This window comes from Trichoderma camerunense (genome assembly GCF_050948025.1).
Source record: "Trichoderma camerunense strain CBS 138272 chromosome Unknown V8C40scaffold_6, whole genome shotgun sequence".
Lineage (NCBI taxonomy): Eukaryota > Fungi > Ascomycota > Sordariomycetes > Hypocreales > Hypocreaceae > Trichoderma > Trichoderma camerunense.
The window spans coordinates 1,649,821-1,664,729 of NW_028145364.1; the positions used below are offsets into that span (position 1 = coordinate 1,649,821).

The following is a 14,909-nucleotide window of genomic DNA, read 5'->3' on the forward strand; positions in this document are numbered from 1 at the left end:
GAACACAGTAAAGAGCTGTTCCGGGCTGTCTTTCCCTCGGTGGGCGGTTCTTCTTTCGGCCTCTTTTCGAACGATTGTGTAGTGACAGGGGAAGCCTCTTGTAGACATCCATGGATTTGTTGACAACATAAATGAAGAATGATGACGAGACTCGAGAGCCGTGCAGCATGGATTCAAGGTTCAAGGTTGGGATTGATAGCGCACCTCGTTTAACGGCTGCAGCACCCTCCAGCTGCCACCCAGCTCCTACAGGCCCCTAGCGCGCCTCTGTGACGTTTTCCCCGGGCCGTCCAGCCACTAAAACAGCGGCGCAACCAACCGTCGAGGCATCAGGCTTTCTCCCAGCCGCTGTCTTTTCTCTTTCCGCCCCTCCCAAACCCTGGAGGGGTCCATCCAACTGACCAGCCGGCTCTTAGCAGCCCTGGTCTGCCGCTATCTCGTCGTTGCTCCAGGTAAACAATCCGCCAGGCTGGATTTTCTCGTGCTCACTCACAGCAGATCACAGCACTGGAGCTCTTTTTATCCGTCTTGTCCACCCCCACTTGCTCGTAGCCACCAAAACCTCAATTCAAATTTAATTTCGCCTGCCCCATGTCGAGGCTACGCCTCCTGCTCGATCTCGTCAAGAACACGCGACGACTCGATCCCGCCTTTGCTTAATTGGAGAGCCAAACGGCTGTGCGGCGTGTTTTTTTGTGATCTGGAGCCCGGCGTTTGTTTCTCTGTGGTGTTTGTTGTCTTGGTTAGTTGAATCCCGCTAGGACCCCAAAAGAGCGCTGAGATGCTCCCCCTTCATCTCACTCTTTGGCCCCTTTTCCCAATGGCTGGGCAGAGGGGCTCGTTGTCGTCGCAAAATTCACGAATTGCTTCACTCGCGGCGGCATTGTCGAAGTGGCGACGAGTTTGGATCTAACATGTTGGCTAGGTTTCGTTTGTTTCCTGTTTCCAGTCGCGAAATAGTTTTCACCACGGTTTCCCATGGCTTTCTCGATGCGCTCATAGACCAAAGGCGATTGCAATTCTTCACATTTCAGCATCTGCGCAGACTCTGTACCACACAGCGTCCTATCGAGCTACATTTTGACTGAGGAAACTAATCGACAGGCATGAGCGCGCCGCCACCACCTCCGCCGCATGGCGAGGTGCCCAAGTCGTCGGGTTCGGGTCTGCCTCCAGGCAATTACGACATATTCGTCATTCCCCAGCACTCGTCAGGCTCTGGCTTTCTGTACCTGCCATCGATGCAACCGAACGTCAATAGTTTTGTGGCAGGCTTTGCCTCTGCGCTGATATGTGTTGCCCTGTTCCAAGCCGTGGCACCGGCCGTGAAGCTGTGGATTAATGGCTCCAGCATAGGAGGTACGGGCTTAACCACGCTCTTGTTGGGGGTTGGCATTGGAGCCTGGGCCCTGGGCCGGATGCAGACCGGTGGACCGGCACCTGCGTCCAGCTCAGGCGATAAAGGCCAAGGTGGAGGATTCGGTAACGGACATGGGCCTCACGGCGCAAACGGTGGACACGGTGGCTTCGGAGGCCCAAACTCGGGAGGGCGAGCAGACCCCAATGCGCCGCCTCCTCCCCCTCCTCACGGTCGTTCTACCGATGGCGCACCTCCTCCTCCACGCCATGATCGATCCCAGGGAACCTGGAAGAATGCGGATGCCCAGCCTGAAGAGACACCGCGGCCGCCTAAGCATGGATCTGAGCCGGCCTCGTCGCCTTCTCACCGCTCACCATCTCAAAAAGGCCCACCACCTCCAACCCCCAAGTCACCACTGGACACCGAGAAGCAACGCCAACGCCAGCCTGCGCCATCGGAGGAAAAGCCGGCTCCTGAGGTAGAGAAGCCAAAGAAAAAGAAGAAGAAGGCACCGCCTGCAGAAGAGAAGAACCCAGTCCCAGAACCTGAAAGGGCACCTCTGAAATCTGAGCTGAAGCAGCCTGGCTTTGAAAAGATGTCTCCGGTGTTTGGGAGAAACTCCCCAGAACTTGAGAGGAAACGACCCTCCTCGCCAGAAAAGAAGTACCCTCCACCAGCAGAGTCAAAACCCTCCATTTCGCCGGAAAGAAAAAAGAGCGTGCCTGAGCTAGCAAAGATACCCGACTTTGAAAAGAAGGCGGCTCCTGGCTTAGAGAAGATGACAGCAACACCTAAAGCAGCGTCGAAGCTACCGCGCATGCCAGACCTGGCACCTATCCCCCCATTTCGACCAGATCCCCGACCAGAGAAGCAAACGTCTCTCAAGCCAGACACTCCCGTGTCTCCTGAGACTAAGCAACAGCCACCGCCTCCTGAGCCCAAGCTCGACCAAAATCCTCCTCCTCAGCCGGACATGAAGAAGGCTGAGACACCGAAAGGAACCTGGGAGAAGGCGCGCGAAGAAATGAGAAAGAAGGAAGAAGACAGGAGGCTTAAAGAAGCGGAACAAAAGCGTCGCGAAACAGCTGCCAAAAAGCTGCTCGAACTGCGTGCCAAGGAAGCAAAGGAGCGACAGGAGCGCGAGAAGGAGAAGCTTCAAAAGGAGACAGAACAGCAGGCAAGAGAAGAGGCGGAGAGGCATGAGGCAGAGCGGAGGCGCAAACAAGAAGAATTGGAACTGGCTAGGCAACGAGAAAGAGAAGCGAAAGAAAGAGAAGCGATAGAGAGAGAAGCCAAGGTCTTGGAAGCCAGGGGAAAGGAGGCGAAAGAGCGAGAGGCGAGGGAAAGAGAGGCGAGAGAAAGAGAACAGCAACGAAAGAGAGAAGCTGAAATCAAAGCAGCAGCTGAAAAGAGAGCTGCAGCAGATGCCAAGGCGGCTGCGGAGGCCAAAGCTGCGACAGAGGCCAAGATTATTGCTGATGCTAGAGCCGCAGTCGAGGCGAGAGCTGCAGCTGAGGCCAAAGCCGCCGCAGAGGCCAAGGCAGCTGCTGAAGCAAAGGCTGCCATGCCAGCAAGTCGAGTCGGCAGCACCGCCTATGCATACTCCAGCGTTGGCGAGAAGACGGCCATGTGGCCCAACGGTCGACCTCCTGCACCCCCTCCTCCATCGACTTCATCTCCCTCCGTGGTCTCTTCGGCAACCTCTAGGATGTCTGACGAAAGCGACCGGACAGAACGGACAGAGAGGTCGGAGAGACACGAGAGATTCGACAGAGGTGAGAGCCCGACAAAGCGGCCACCTCCCGCTGCTGCCCCGTCTGAGGCTCCTTCGTCCGCTTCGAGGAGATCAGACCCCTCGGCAAGACGATCAATGCCCACTCCAAAGTCATATGTTAGTAGCAACAGCAGCTATGTAGAGTCGGAGACGTACTCTTACCGGCCATACGACCAACCAAGCAAGCCACAACCGCAACATCAGCAACACCAGCAACCACCACCATACGACCAGACACCACCTAACAAGCCGAGACATAGGAAGTCGACATCATCTCTCACAGGATCCGACGCATCGTGGGCCGCCTCTCAGACAACAGCTCGAACGACACCACCGCCCTCGATCCGATCTCCCTACACGACTAATGATCCTGACAAGGTTGTGATCCAATCCGTGTATCTCTTCATGAACCAGTTCACAAAGACGCCATCCAGCCAGCTCATATCAGGTGTTGGCACGGTGACAGACGGCTTGGTTCTTCGAATCACAACCGAGGGACTCTTCATTGACGACGACGTTCGTGGAGTCCCCCAGCGCGAGTGGGACGTCAAGGCCTGGACACTCAAACTTGTCGAGGTGTGGTGCCTGCCACATTGCTTGACTGCACCGCCGCCATCAGCAGGATCCACCGCTAGTAAAGGCTCCGGCTTCCTTCACAAAATGGCTGGCAGAAGCCGCCCAGATCGAGATGGTCCCGCCGCTTTTACTGGTACTGAGGCTGATCTGTATCTATCAGAGATGCTTCACGCCTGTAGAGAGTGTTGTCGTCTCGGCCTCTGCGACCGTACGTTCAAGAACACCAACATTACATCATCGACGGGACAGACTGGGGAGTGGAAATCCAAGGGCCTACATGTCCTTCGGGCGACACTTCGCGACCAAGAAGCCAAAAGCTACCTCTTTATTGTTGAGGAAACCGAGGGCTGGAAACTTGCGGTTGGACTACAACGGCTGAGACGCGGCACCCAAGTCCGCCAATTGGGTGTGGCCAGTTTACCGCCTTCCGAAGCTCGTGGCATGCTGGAAACGTTGGGCTGGGTTGCATGATGTAGCGATCTTTGCGAATCCAGAGATGGGAGGATATCCATGTTGAGTAGACAATGCATCTACCTGCAAGGAAAACATAACGGGAGGTCAGAGCGTCAGCTGGAGGATGAAGGCTTTTATAAGTGGGTGTAATGTGTTGGTGTTTCACTGGAATGGAAACGGCATTGTTAGGTGAGACTGAGGCTCTGATGAGGGAGGGTAAGGAAAACAGATGTGAGTGCTTGGCGTCACAACATTCCTTTAAACATGGCCTGGCATATTTCTCAAAGACAGTTTGGATCCTGGTAGATTCAGGCCACGAAGGACACGAAAAAATACCCCAATGAAGATATTGCTAGTACAACTATATACCAAACTTGAATATATAATACCACTCTTTTTTCACTATGACGAATTGCAAAACTGAACCGTAGAATGAACTTCGCGCTATCACAAGTACCTATTTCCTCGCATGAGATGAAACAAAAGGGTATCAAAATGCCTGCCTCTCCCGCCGCTGAAAACCACCATGACCTCGCTATATACCTAACTAATATGCAACACAAAAGCCAGCTCGAACATGACTATAAAGTGACTAAACAGGCTCATACGTATGCTGAACACTAATATACAATCCAAAACAACAAAAGACGACACTGACTAACCGTGGATAAAAGAAGAACAAAACCCACTCCCAAACCGACACCTCTTTCTCTCTACGCCTTCGAAACCATGCAGTATCCATCAGGCAACACCTACTTATACATCTATATACAGTCCATTTACAAATTCTAAGCACGCTTATCAGCAATATCCCAAACCTCGACGTCGCCGCTGATTCTTCCAAGGACCAAAACGCTTCCGTCAGTAGAGAAATCAGCAGACGTGACCAGGGGGCCACCATCCTGGGTGCAAACGACGGCGCCAGAGGCCGCGTCCATGATGTCGAAGCCTTCCTCGGTCCAGCTCGCGATGTAGCGGCAGTCAGGGGAGATGCTCAGGGGCCAGCCCTCGCAGGGCCGCGTGCTGGAGAGGCTGTACGAGGTCAATTGGCCGTGCTGCGGCATCCAGATGTGCACGACGGAGCCCCAGACGGAGACGATGGTGGTGCCGTCGGGGGAGACGGCCAGGGCACGCGGGTTCTTGGACGTCTCCATCTCGAGCTTGTAGAGCGTCTTGCTGGTGCGAGGGTCCGTCACGCGGAGAGTGCCATCCCGTGAGAGACTGACCAGCGCTGAGTCAGGGGCGAAGGCGACGTGGGTCACGGTGTCGATGTGGCCCGGCACGCGGCCGATGCGGGTCCCCGTGCGGACGTCCCACAGACCGATACGGTTCCGGGGTTCAGCAGCGGCGATGGCCCGGCCGTCGGGGGACCAGGCAATTGGAGCAGCGACTTCCTTGAGCTCGAGGACGGTCTTCCCAGAAGCGAAGTCTCTGACCATGAGAGACAGGGTCGACGACAGCGTGGCGATGCGAGGGAACGGCAAAGCGGACGAGGACGACGCCAATGCCGAGGCCGAGGGCTTGCCGACGCGCAGGGGGGACGAGTGCAGCGAGGGCGAGAAGCTCGCGACGGGGCCAATGATCTTGGAGTAGCCGCGCTGGGTGGCCAGGTCGAAGGTGTCGATCCAGGGCTGGTCGGCCTGGGCGCCGGGGAAGATTGCGTAGGCGACGGTGGACGAGGGGGAGATGCCCACCGCGGTGATTTCGGAGCGGGAGGCGGGGCGGGTGTAGCGGAGGGTGAGAGAGATGGAGACGGAGGGGAAGGGGGGAGGAGGTGACGGAGAGGGCGCGGGAGACCTGGATTTTGTGGTTCGTTGGCATTTGTCGATGAGAGCATGGCGGTGATGAGTTGGTGGAAACAACTTACATTTTGGCGAATATGAGTCAGGGCTTTATGAGTAACTGAATGATGGCAATTGATGGTGACAATGATTATGTGAATTATGGGATTCGATTTAAGAGAAAAATGTTTTATTCAATTTGTTTCTGTCTACTCCTCCCACTCCTCCCCAACGAGGTCAAAGTCATCAAGAGGAGCAGCCCGCCGTCTATTTATCCCATCCCGCCCTTCCAAAGTAAACAACCAACCCCATGTAACGGCGGGACCAGTCATCTTGCAGCTCCTATCGTCGGCACCTTCTGCTGACAGACACAATTTGAAATAAGTACAGCCTATCTAACTGAGCCATTTCTCTTTTATTTCTCCACATTTGCTCGTATGTCGCTAGCCCGAGTTGTGATGCGAACGGTTCTAGAGTCTTTGACGAGGGAATCAAAACCAACGGAACTCGGCTACAACGGCTTGCTAGACTCAGCAAGAAAAGCATCATCTCAATCAATCAATCAACTGATTCAAGGCAAACAATATTAGATGCTCTAACATGTTACGCGCAAAAGAAGAGTTACGCCCTGTTATTGCAGTTAACCAGCCCCACAAACCAGCCCAATCCGTCTCGCCGGGCCTTTTACACGTATTCCCCCGGGGAGAGAGAAGCTAAAGGGCAAAAATGCCTATTCCGGCAAGTTTCTTTTTTCCTTCTTTCGAATCGGCCATCTCAGAAAGGAGATTTTCAGCGTGACTCACGCGAGCCGAACATTGCGAGAAACTACAGCGCCGATGTTCAGCTTCGTCTTGTTAGGCTTGTGGGGGAAAAAACCAATTCAAACGTTGTTCGGCGAGATGGATGAGGTTTAGTTGGGGATTAAGCTTAAATCGTTAGTTGTGTTCGTGATTTGAGGGCGTGAGTGGTAAATGAGGCTGCTTGGGTAAGCCGAGCTGGCCGAGCTGGCTTTGGCCGAGCCGAGTGTGGCAGTAATAGCCTGACCCTGGTGTTATTGGTTTTGTTCTCGGTGGCGTCATTGATGCTTGGGTCAAGTTGATTACGTGAAATAGCGATTGATGCGTTACAAAGCTGTTTTCTCAGTAATCAGGCACAACTTACTAATAAGGAAGAGCGTGCTGTTATCGGCTTCGGAGTCTCTGCTCGTCATTGAGAGAAGTGGAGACGTCGGCTGTCCATCAAGGTTCTATCATAGCTTCACCCACGTGAATGAGTGGTAGGGAGAATGCGGTATATTCCAACGTCAAGTGGCTTTTATTTCTTTTTTTCTTTTTATCTTCTTCTATTAACTTTTTTTTATACACACATTCGATTCACACATTAAGCACCGAAAGCCTCCTCATAGTTGACCATGCATGATCTGTATCGCACGCTCGAGTCTGCCAGTCTGTTCATAGCCTGCTGCAGACCCTCTTTGGAGATGGGAATCTTCTCTACCCAAGAATGAATACCCTTGGATGCTGCCAAGTCCAGCATCTCCAGCATCTCTTTGCGGCTGCCCAGATGTGAGCTGCCGATGAAGCAGCCGTTTCCGAGGAAGTCTTGGTTTCGGACAGAGACGCCCTCACCACCGGGAAGACCGACAGAGTTCCATCGGCCGTGGACGTCGAGCAGGCTAAGGTATTCGCCCAGAGCAAAGCCCTCGAAGGAGTTAGCAGTGTTGATGATGAGATCAAATGTCATCTCGTGTCCCTTGGTCCAGTCCTTCTCTGATGTTGCCAGGAAGCCATCAGCTCCCATCTTGCGAGCGTCAGCCTCCTTGGCTCGGGTTCGAGAGATGGCCCAGGTCTCGGCGCCCAGGGCCTTGGCAAACATGATGCCGTAGTGGCCCAGGCCACCAATGCCCACAATGCCGACCTTCTTGCCGGGACCGGCACCGAAGCGCTTCAAGGGGCTGAAGACAGTGATGCCGGCGCACAGCATGGGAGCGGCATCGGCGCTCTCTAGAGCTTCGGGGATAGGGTATGTCCTACGTCATCATTCGAATCAGCCTTCTAGGTCGTCGAATAGAGATTAAGGTTCTGACAGCCACTCACCAGTACTCGTGGATTCTAGAATGAGAAGAATAGCCTCCCTGGGTTGTGTAGCCGGTATCGAGGTACGGGGCGCCGTAGGCATCGATCTGGTGCTTGCAGTATGTCTCGTTCTCGTTCTTGCACTGGCGGCACTCCAAGCAAGAGTACACCTGCGCACCAACACCGACTCGCTGGCCGACCTTGGCCAGCGTCACCTTGGGGCCAACGCGGATGACCTTGCCAACGACTTCGTGTCCCACGGCCAGAGGGTAGGGGCAGTCGCCCCAATCGCCGCTGATGGTGTGGCGATCACTGGCACAGACACCACAGCATTCTGTCTTAATGTCGACATCATAGTCGCCAAAGGGTCTGGGCTCCCATGAGCCCTTCTCAAAATCGAGCCACTTGCCAGCGCTGGGCGACTGGAAGCCGGTAAACTTGTCAGGGACTGCCATCTTGAGCTCTTTTTTTGCTGTATGGATGGAGGAGCTGTAACAGGTCTGTCGGGACGGTATAAAGGCAAGCTTATCGAACAAGAAGCTGATTACAGAGAAAAAGAAGAACAACCAAAGGAATCACTAGCTGGTGAGGGGGAGATCCTGGCAGTTATAATTGCCCAATTCTCGGGTCATCGTTCTGCCTCTTGTCTACCCCACCATCATCATATGAGGGGCAGCCACTGCTTCACTTTACCCGCGCCATTCTCAGGCGTCTCCGCGCAGCAACAGTGACGAGATAGTCTCTGAATATTTGCGGATGAGGAGCCTCTAGACCCTCACAAACCCCCACCTTTTGGAGGCGAAGAGGCGTATCTAGCCCATTTCCGTCGCCGATACCGCGAGATAATCCGGCGGTTGCCCGATTGTTCCACCAAAGAGAGCTCGCTAAAAGCCGATTGCCGTTGATGACTTAAGCAGACGTCACAACCAACGGGCCAATCGATGCCGAATGAGTGCCGAGTTCTTCACCTCGTGAGAGCTCTTGTGGTTTCAAGCTCGATGCGATTCGGGCCCGGATTCCGAATCTAGTGCTTGATTCATGTTGTCAATGTATTGAAATCTCTCTTGGTGCCTGCATCCTCCTCTTGGTAGCTACTTGAACACCTGATGCCTCGTAGTTAAATGTGCCTCTATAGCCTCTCTTTTCGGGTCTCATCGGCCGTCCTCACAGCCCAACCCCTGCCAGGAAACACAACCTCAGCGTCGCCCCCGCGTAAACCCAAGGCACGTTGCCAATATCACCAGCATTCCAACCCGTGACATTGTAGTATATTTCGGGGCCCAATTCTTTCATCGAGTACAAGTGTCCAAAGTCAGCGATTAAGAGAACCAGCAAAACAGCTCGCCACACGCGCAGATCCCGGGTAGACCGGAGCACAAGCGCCTCGTTGATGGCGAAGAAAAAGTACATGTTTGCAAGCTGGGACATGGCCACGGAAGTGCCCCGCGAGACCTGTGCAGGTGCCGTCGCCCTGTCCAGGAGCTCGAGATAGCGCTGCTGGCGGAAATGGGTGTAGAAGGCTCCGACTAGAGCGGAAATGGGCTCTAGGAAGAGAAAGAAGAGGCGGTATGCAAGGGGGAAGCGAAAACTTAGTTGCGCTGGCGCCATGATGCCGTATCGTGAAAAAGATGTTTCGGTCAAGGTCAATGCAGAGCCGAAGCAGGCGGACGTGTGAATTGTCCAAGTTCCAGGCCTGCCGCCATTGCGCTGCGATTGGCTACTAATGGTCTTTGAGCATATGTAAGTAAGCCGTTGCGGTGACCTCGCACTGCTGTACGTTGGCTGTCATCCTGAAGCAGATGCACGTCGTCCCAACTCCACTGCCGAGAAAAACGTGGCTGAATCATCTTTTCTTTGTATCTTTGTTAGGTTCACCAGGGATGGGACGACGATCATTGCCTTGTCTTGTCCAGGGGCAGTGTCTCTCAGTTGTCTCTTATTCATCTTCCAGCCGCCTGGTTAGATGAGGGTTGTGATACTTGAGGCTCACCAATTTATTATCCAATGCCGAACAGACCATTATTGTCAGCGTAGTATGTATTCATTGAAACATCCATAATAAAAGCATCTTCCATAACATGACTATTTTTATCGTCTCGTCTCATCTTTCTCGTCACCCGTCCTGCATGCACTATTGAGACATGCCTGTTGGGTCATGGCCAGTTGTCTTTGTCCACCCGCAGCGGTCTTGGCAGGCACACACCACACCGCAAGGTACAAACTGAGAACTGAGAGCGGCCATCTCTTTCTGCTCGCTCCGTGGCGAATGGTGCTTCGAGAAGCTAGCAAAATCTGAAGTAGAAGCGCACAGTCTCCACGGAGATCATCACAGCTGTCCAATCCCAGCTGCAGCAGCCAAGACAAAGCGATGCCCGGAAGACCCGCGGCAGAAGGACGAGAATCCAATGGCTTGCCAGCAAACAGAAAAAAGGAACAAAAAAGAGCTGACTAGCGACCCGTAATTTACGGACACTCCGCTTCAGATCGCACCTAAAAAGCACAAGTGCTGCGAAGACCTGATCGCTGCCGCTGCTAGTGGCTTGTACTTGTACTTGTGCTTTTTTCGCCATTGATACTGCGAGACAGAAAACTTTTACGCCTCCGCGTGTACTCGCGCTTTTAGCTCACCTAGGCAGTCATTTTCGAGAGTTGTCGACGTAATGTCCTCTAGAACTGAAACATGGGCTCTTTGCGACGGATGCCGGTAAATGACTTGATTCACCTGGTGACAACTGAGATGTGATGATGTGTGGTGCTATTATTATTACTGTGCTCACCAAAGGTGAAGACGGCGCGGCATGACCATGACCAGCATGCACAGGTCATCAGGGGCATCCCCAGAGTCCGGATGCTTTCTCTCCACTCTGCTCCGTAGTTTGAGATAGTCTAGTGCTAGTAAGGGTCAGTGGAACAAATCCGGGGCATTGATCTCAAGGGATGTTACGGATACCTGCACTTGTTCTCAATGATTGATTGAACCAGTGGCTGTGGCTTCGATGCCATTCAGTGAACATGAAGCATCAGGTACCTGTACCTATACACGCCATGTCGTGGCATCCCTCCCCCAGGGGCAAGCCTCAACGCCGCCAGAATTTTTTTTTCTTCCTTACAGGGTCTCCGGCAAATGGTGGGCAATCTGTCCATCCCTCCAAGTCTGTGCGGGCTGCGCCGTACATGCACTAACACAGCCCAGTAATATGCCCGTATTAGTGACAACCAGAGTAGATACCGCTATCGGTCCCCTTGTTTTTTTTTTGGTCCTGCTACTTTACGTCCTATCGCAACACTGTTTCTTCGCTTCCTCTCAACCACTCTCCTTTTCCCCTCGTCCTCATTTTCATCCCCTCGCCGCCTCTTCGACTGCTCAGCAGGATCCTGCGTGGCCTCCTAGCCGTCGTGTTTCATTTCATTCCCGCTAAAATCGAAACGGGACCCTCCGGACACACGCACGAGGCATTGTCAGCCGCCGCGTGGCGCCCATCACCAGCAAGACCGCCTTGCCCTGAATCTTTCAGCATTCCAATTTCCAGCCCGAGTTTCCAACTCTCACAACCACTCTTGCTTGTCGATATTTCCATTCCCGCTCCTTGGAGGCATTGTGTCGTCTTTCTCTCTTTGTTTTGCCGTCTATTCGTTGCTCGCGTTTGTTGGATCCGCTGGTGTTTCAGCACTCCATCTCGAGACTAGTCAGTCGTCCTTCCTTTGCCGACGAGCAAGACGAAACTCCACCGAGGCTCTTCCACTTCGACCCCGTTGATCAGCGATCATTTGACGAGCCTTTTCGTGTTCGACAAATTCCTTTCTGTGGCCTCTCATTCGCCATTCATTTTCTCGATTCGAGTCAATCTTCCCATCACGAGCCCGAACGTTTACGGCCAACAGTCGCTGCGTTCGAATAGTGGTACGATTTGTCTGCACTACCACAAAGACGTCTTTCAAGCCAAGATTCTTCTCAAACAGACACAATGGCGGACCAGTTCCAGTCCTACACCATGGGGGCATCTGCTGGCAATCGGGCCACCGGTGCTCCCTCATCCCACCAATCCCATGACCAGCGCATGCGTAGCATGAGCCTCTCCAATCTCCTCCGAAACCACAAGCATGCCGTATTTTCCCACGACGATCCGCACCCGCCGCGCCAGACTCACGAAGTCGCCATCGACGATTCGGAAGACACGCACGAACTTCCTTCTCGAAAGCGCCGTGTTCGTGCTCAGAGCACCGCGGGCACCATCAAGGGCGTGATTCGTCGGGCCTCCTTATCCCTCAAAGGCATGGTTCATGTTCATCGTCGGCCATCCATCACAGCCGAGCCCTCTGAACTCAACAACCAGCCTGTCTCCCATGCCAGACCGACGAGCGCCCACCACACGTGGAACCGTCTTCGCCACGCCGCGCCCTTTCGCCGGTCGAGGTCTTTCTACGGTTTTAATGTTACCGATGATGGCCTCTATGAGCAGCAAAACCCTCACATGCCCATTCCCGCAATGGGAGACGAGCCCCCGTATATTCCCATGAATACCGGCGCTGCCGCAAAGGCCTCAGTGGCATTGCAGAACGAATACTATACTAGACAAGCTATGCACACCCAGTGGCTGCAGTCGTCGAGCGAGGATAGCAACGATCGCGAGAGCGGAATCGGCATCGTTGTCACCCAGCCCTTTATTGAGTCGGGCCTCAGCGAAGACGGATCCATCCTTGCTCAGGATAGCAACATTAGCAGGGTCGATTTTATTAAGCAGCTGCCATCCGAACTCGCCATCCATGTTTTGGCTTGCCTCGACGCCGCCGCTCTGGCCAAAGCGAGTGTCGTCTCTAGACACTGGAATGAGGTGGTCCGCAACCAACATATTTGGAGAGAATCTTGCCTACGGGAGATGACCACCACTTATGCTACCAGTGAGCCTGTCAAGCCTGGCGCTGGTTTGGGCATTCCCGAAGTTGTTCCCACCAACGATTGGAAGCAGATCTATCGTGCCAAACTTGAGCTGGCTCAGAAGTGGAAGGAGGGCAAGGCTCGCCCCATGTACCTTAACGGACACATGGACAGTATCTACTGTCTACAATTTGACGAGTATGTTCCGCTTACAATGCACCCCTTACTCCTTGCTCCCTCTTACAATGTCTTGGTTTGACGTATTTACTAACCTCGCCTCAGGTATAAAATCATTTCTGGCTCCAGAGACAAGACCATCAGAATCTGGGACATGCAGACCTTGGAGTGTCGCCTGGTCATCGGACCTCCCGAGGTGGTCAACCACCCCATGATGTTGGAAGATGCCGAAGGCAATCCAACCCATTATGTCAACTTTTCTGACAGCTATCGGGCGTCGCCCTCGATGCCAAAGGTGGCTTCCTTCGATGAGCATCACAAGGCTTCTATTTTGTGCTTGCAATATGACGAGGAGATTATGGTGACCGGCTCATCGGATTCTACGTGTATTGTGTATGACATGCGCAATGGTTATCGTCCGATTCGCCGTCTCACCCACCACACCGCTGCTGTTCTCGACTTGGCCTTTGACGAAAAGCACATTGTGACCTGCAGCAAGGACATTAGCATCTGTGTTTGGGACCGAGCGACTGGTAACCTTCTCCGCCAGCTCCGCGGCCACACCGGCCCCGTCAATGCCGTCCAGATGCGTGGAAACACCATCGTGTCATGCTCTGGAGACTTCCGGGTCAAGCTGTGGAACATTGACACTGGAAGAAACATTCGTGAGTTCGTCGGCCATACCAAGGGCCTGGCTTGCTCTCAGTTCTCCGAGGACGGTCGATACGTCGCGTCGGCCGGCAACGACAAGGTGATTCGCATCTGGGACGCCAACACGGGCGAGTGTGTCCGCGAGATGCGTGCACACGAGAACTTAGTACGCAGCTTGCACATTGACAGCGTGAGCGGGCGTCTGGTCAGTGGCAGCTATGACACAGACATCAAGGTCTGGGACATGGAGACGGGCCGCCAATTGCTCGACTTCCCTCGATGGCATGCCAGTTGGGTCCTTAGCGCAAAGAGCGACTATAGACGCATTGTCAGTACCGGACAGGATCCCAAGATTCTCATCATGGACTTTGGCGCAGAGGTGGAGGGTATCGACATGTTGAACAGTGCCAATACCGGCATCGGCGGCAACATCTTTTAAACTAATATATGCATCCGGACCGACTCCAGGGACCATGCTCAGCTGTGGGACCACTGAACGTCACGTCGCCCGCCGGTATTACGGGATTGACGCACACTATCGGCCTTGATTTTTTTTCTTTGCAATTATTATATGTCATTTTGCTGTTTCCATCACGGCAATGGACGGCGAGGTGAAGTGATCAGCGTGCATTACGCTCGTCTTGGCCTTTCTATCCGACATCATCTTCTTTTACGACTGGCTTTCTATATCGGCTGCACCCCTTGGTGAATAGACTATTTTGGGCATACAGATGCGATAGAATGGGCATTGTTTGGCATTTGACTTGGCACTGGGTCTTCCAACCTAATTCTACGGTGGCTGTTGGACAAGCGTCGAACTTTTTTTTCTCTTATGAAGCAATCTTTTACTGTCCTTTCTCTTTTTAACAGTCAGTCATAGTCATGCATGAGCAGGTTTGACAAGACATAGACATGCAGATATGGGATTTTTTTTGTTTTTGTTTTAAGGGAGCGAGCGGTTCAGGAAACGGAAAACAACTTGGGGGATTTTTCGATTAGTGGCGCGCGAAGAAACATATAGACGAGCTATGCAACAGGGACATTTCGTTTTTTGCAACGGGGTTGGGAATGGGATAGCTATGTTTGTGTTTTGTTGATTTTATTAATTTAACGAATTCTTTTTTTCTTTTAATGGTTTGACAAGACTACTATTCTTCTCTACCTTTGTTCCCACGCTATTAGCTGG

At 53.2% G+C, this 14,909-nt stretch overlaps 5 protein-coding genes across 5 annotated transcripts; 2 read left to right on the forward strand and 3 right to left on the reverse strand.

Annotated features, from left to right (window-relative positions):
• The first annotated feature begins 371 nt into the window (after positions 1-371).
• On the forward strand, positions 372-4,555 carry V8C40DRAFT_241719 (uncharacterized protein). Its single transcript, XM_083215076.1, has 2 exons — positions 372-452; positions 506-4,555. The coding sequence occupies exon 2, from the start codon at positions 1,107-1,109 to the stop codon at positions 4,179-4,181; it is 3,075 nt and encodes a 1,024-aa protein (XP_083075129.1). The 5' UTR covers positions 372-452; positions 506-1,106; the 3' UTR covers positions 4,182-4,555.
• Positions 4,556-4,869: 314 nt separating this feature from the next.
• Positions 4,870-6,276, reverse strand: V8C40DRAFT_286504 (WD40 repeat domain-containing protein; the record flags this gene model as incomplete). Its single annotated transcript, XM_083222537.1, has 2 exons — positions 4,870-5,960; positions 6,158-6,276. 2 exons carry the CDS (start codon positions 6,274-6,276, stop codon positions 4,952-4,954), a joined length of 1,128 nt encoding a protein of 375 aa, XP_083075130.1. The 3' UTR covers positions 4,870-4,951.
• Positions 6,277-7,274: 998 nt separating this feature from the next.
• V8C40DRAFT_196063 (chaperonin 10-like protein) lies at positions 7,275-8,828 on the reverse strand. The gene is made up of 2 exons (XM_083211914.1): positions 8,041-8,828; positions 7,275-7,973 (listed from the first exon to the last, which is right to left on the reverse strand). Exons 1-2 carry the CDS (start codon positions 8,472-8,474, stop codon positions 7,325-7,327), a joined length of 1,083 nt encoding a protein of 360 aa, XP_083075131.1. The 5' UTR covers positions 8,475-8,828; the 3' UTR covers positions 7,275-7,324.
• V8C40DRAFT_196062 (uncharacterized protein) lies at positions 8,829-9,872 on the reverse strand. Its single transcript, XM_083211913.1, has one exon. It carries the CDS (start codon positions 9,625-9,627, stop codon positions 9,184-9,186), a length of 444 nt encoding a protein of 147 aa, XP_083075132.1. The 5' UTR covers positions 9,628-9,872; the 3' UTR covers positions 8,829-9,183.
• Positions 9,873-12,086: 2,214 nt separating this feature from the next.
• V8C40DRAFT_274171 (WD40-repeat-containing domain protein) lies at positions 12,087-14,162 on the forward strand (the record flags this gene model as incomplete). Its single annotated transcript, XM_083220577.1, has 2 exons — positions 12,087-13,093; positions 13,178-14,162. The coding sequence occupies 2 exons, from the start codon at positions 12,087-12,089 to the stop codon at positions 14,160-14,162; spliced, it is 1,992 nt and encodes a 663-aa protein (XP_083075133.1).
• Between the last annotated feature and the right edge of the window lie 747 nt (positions 14,163-14,909).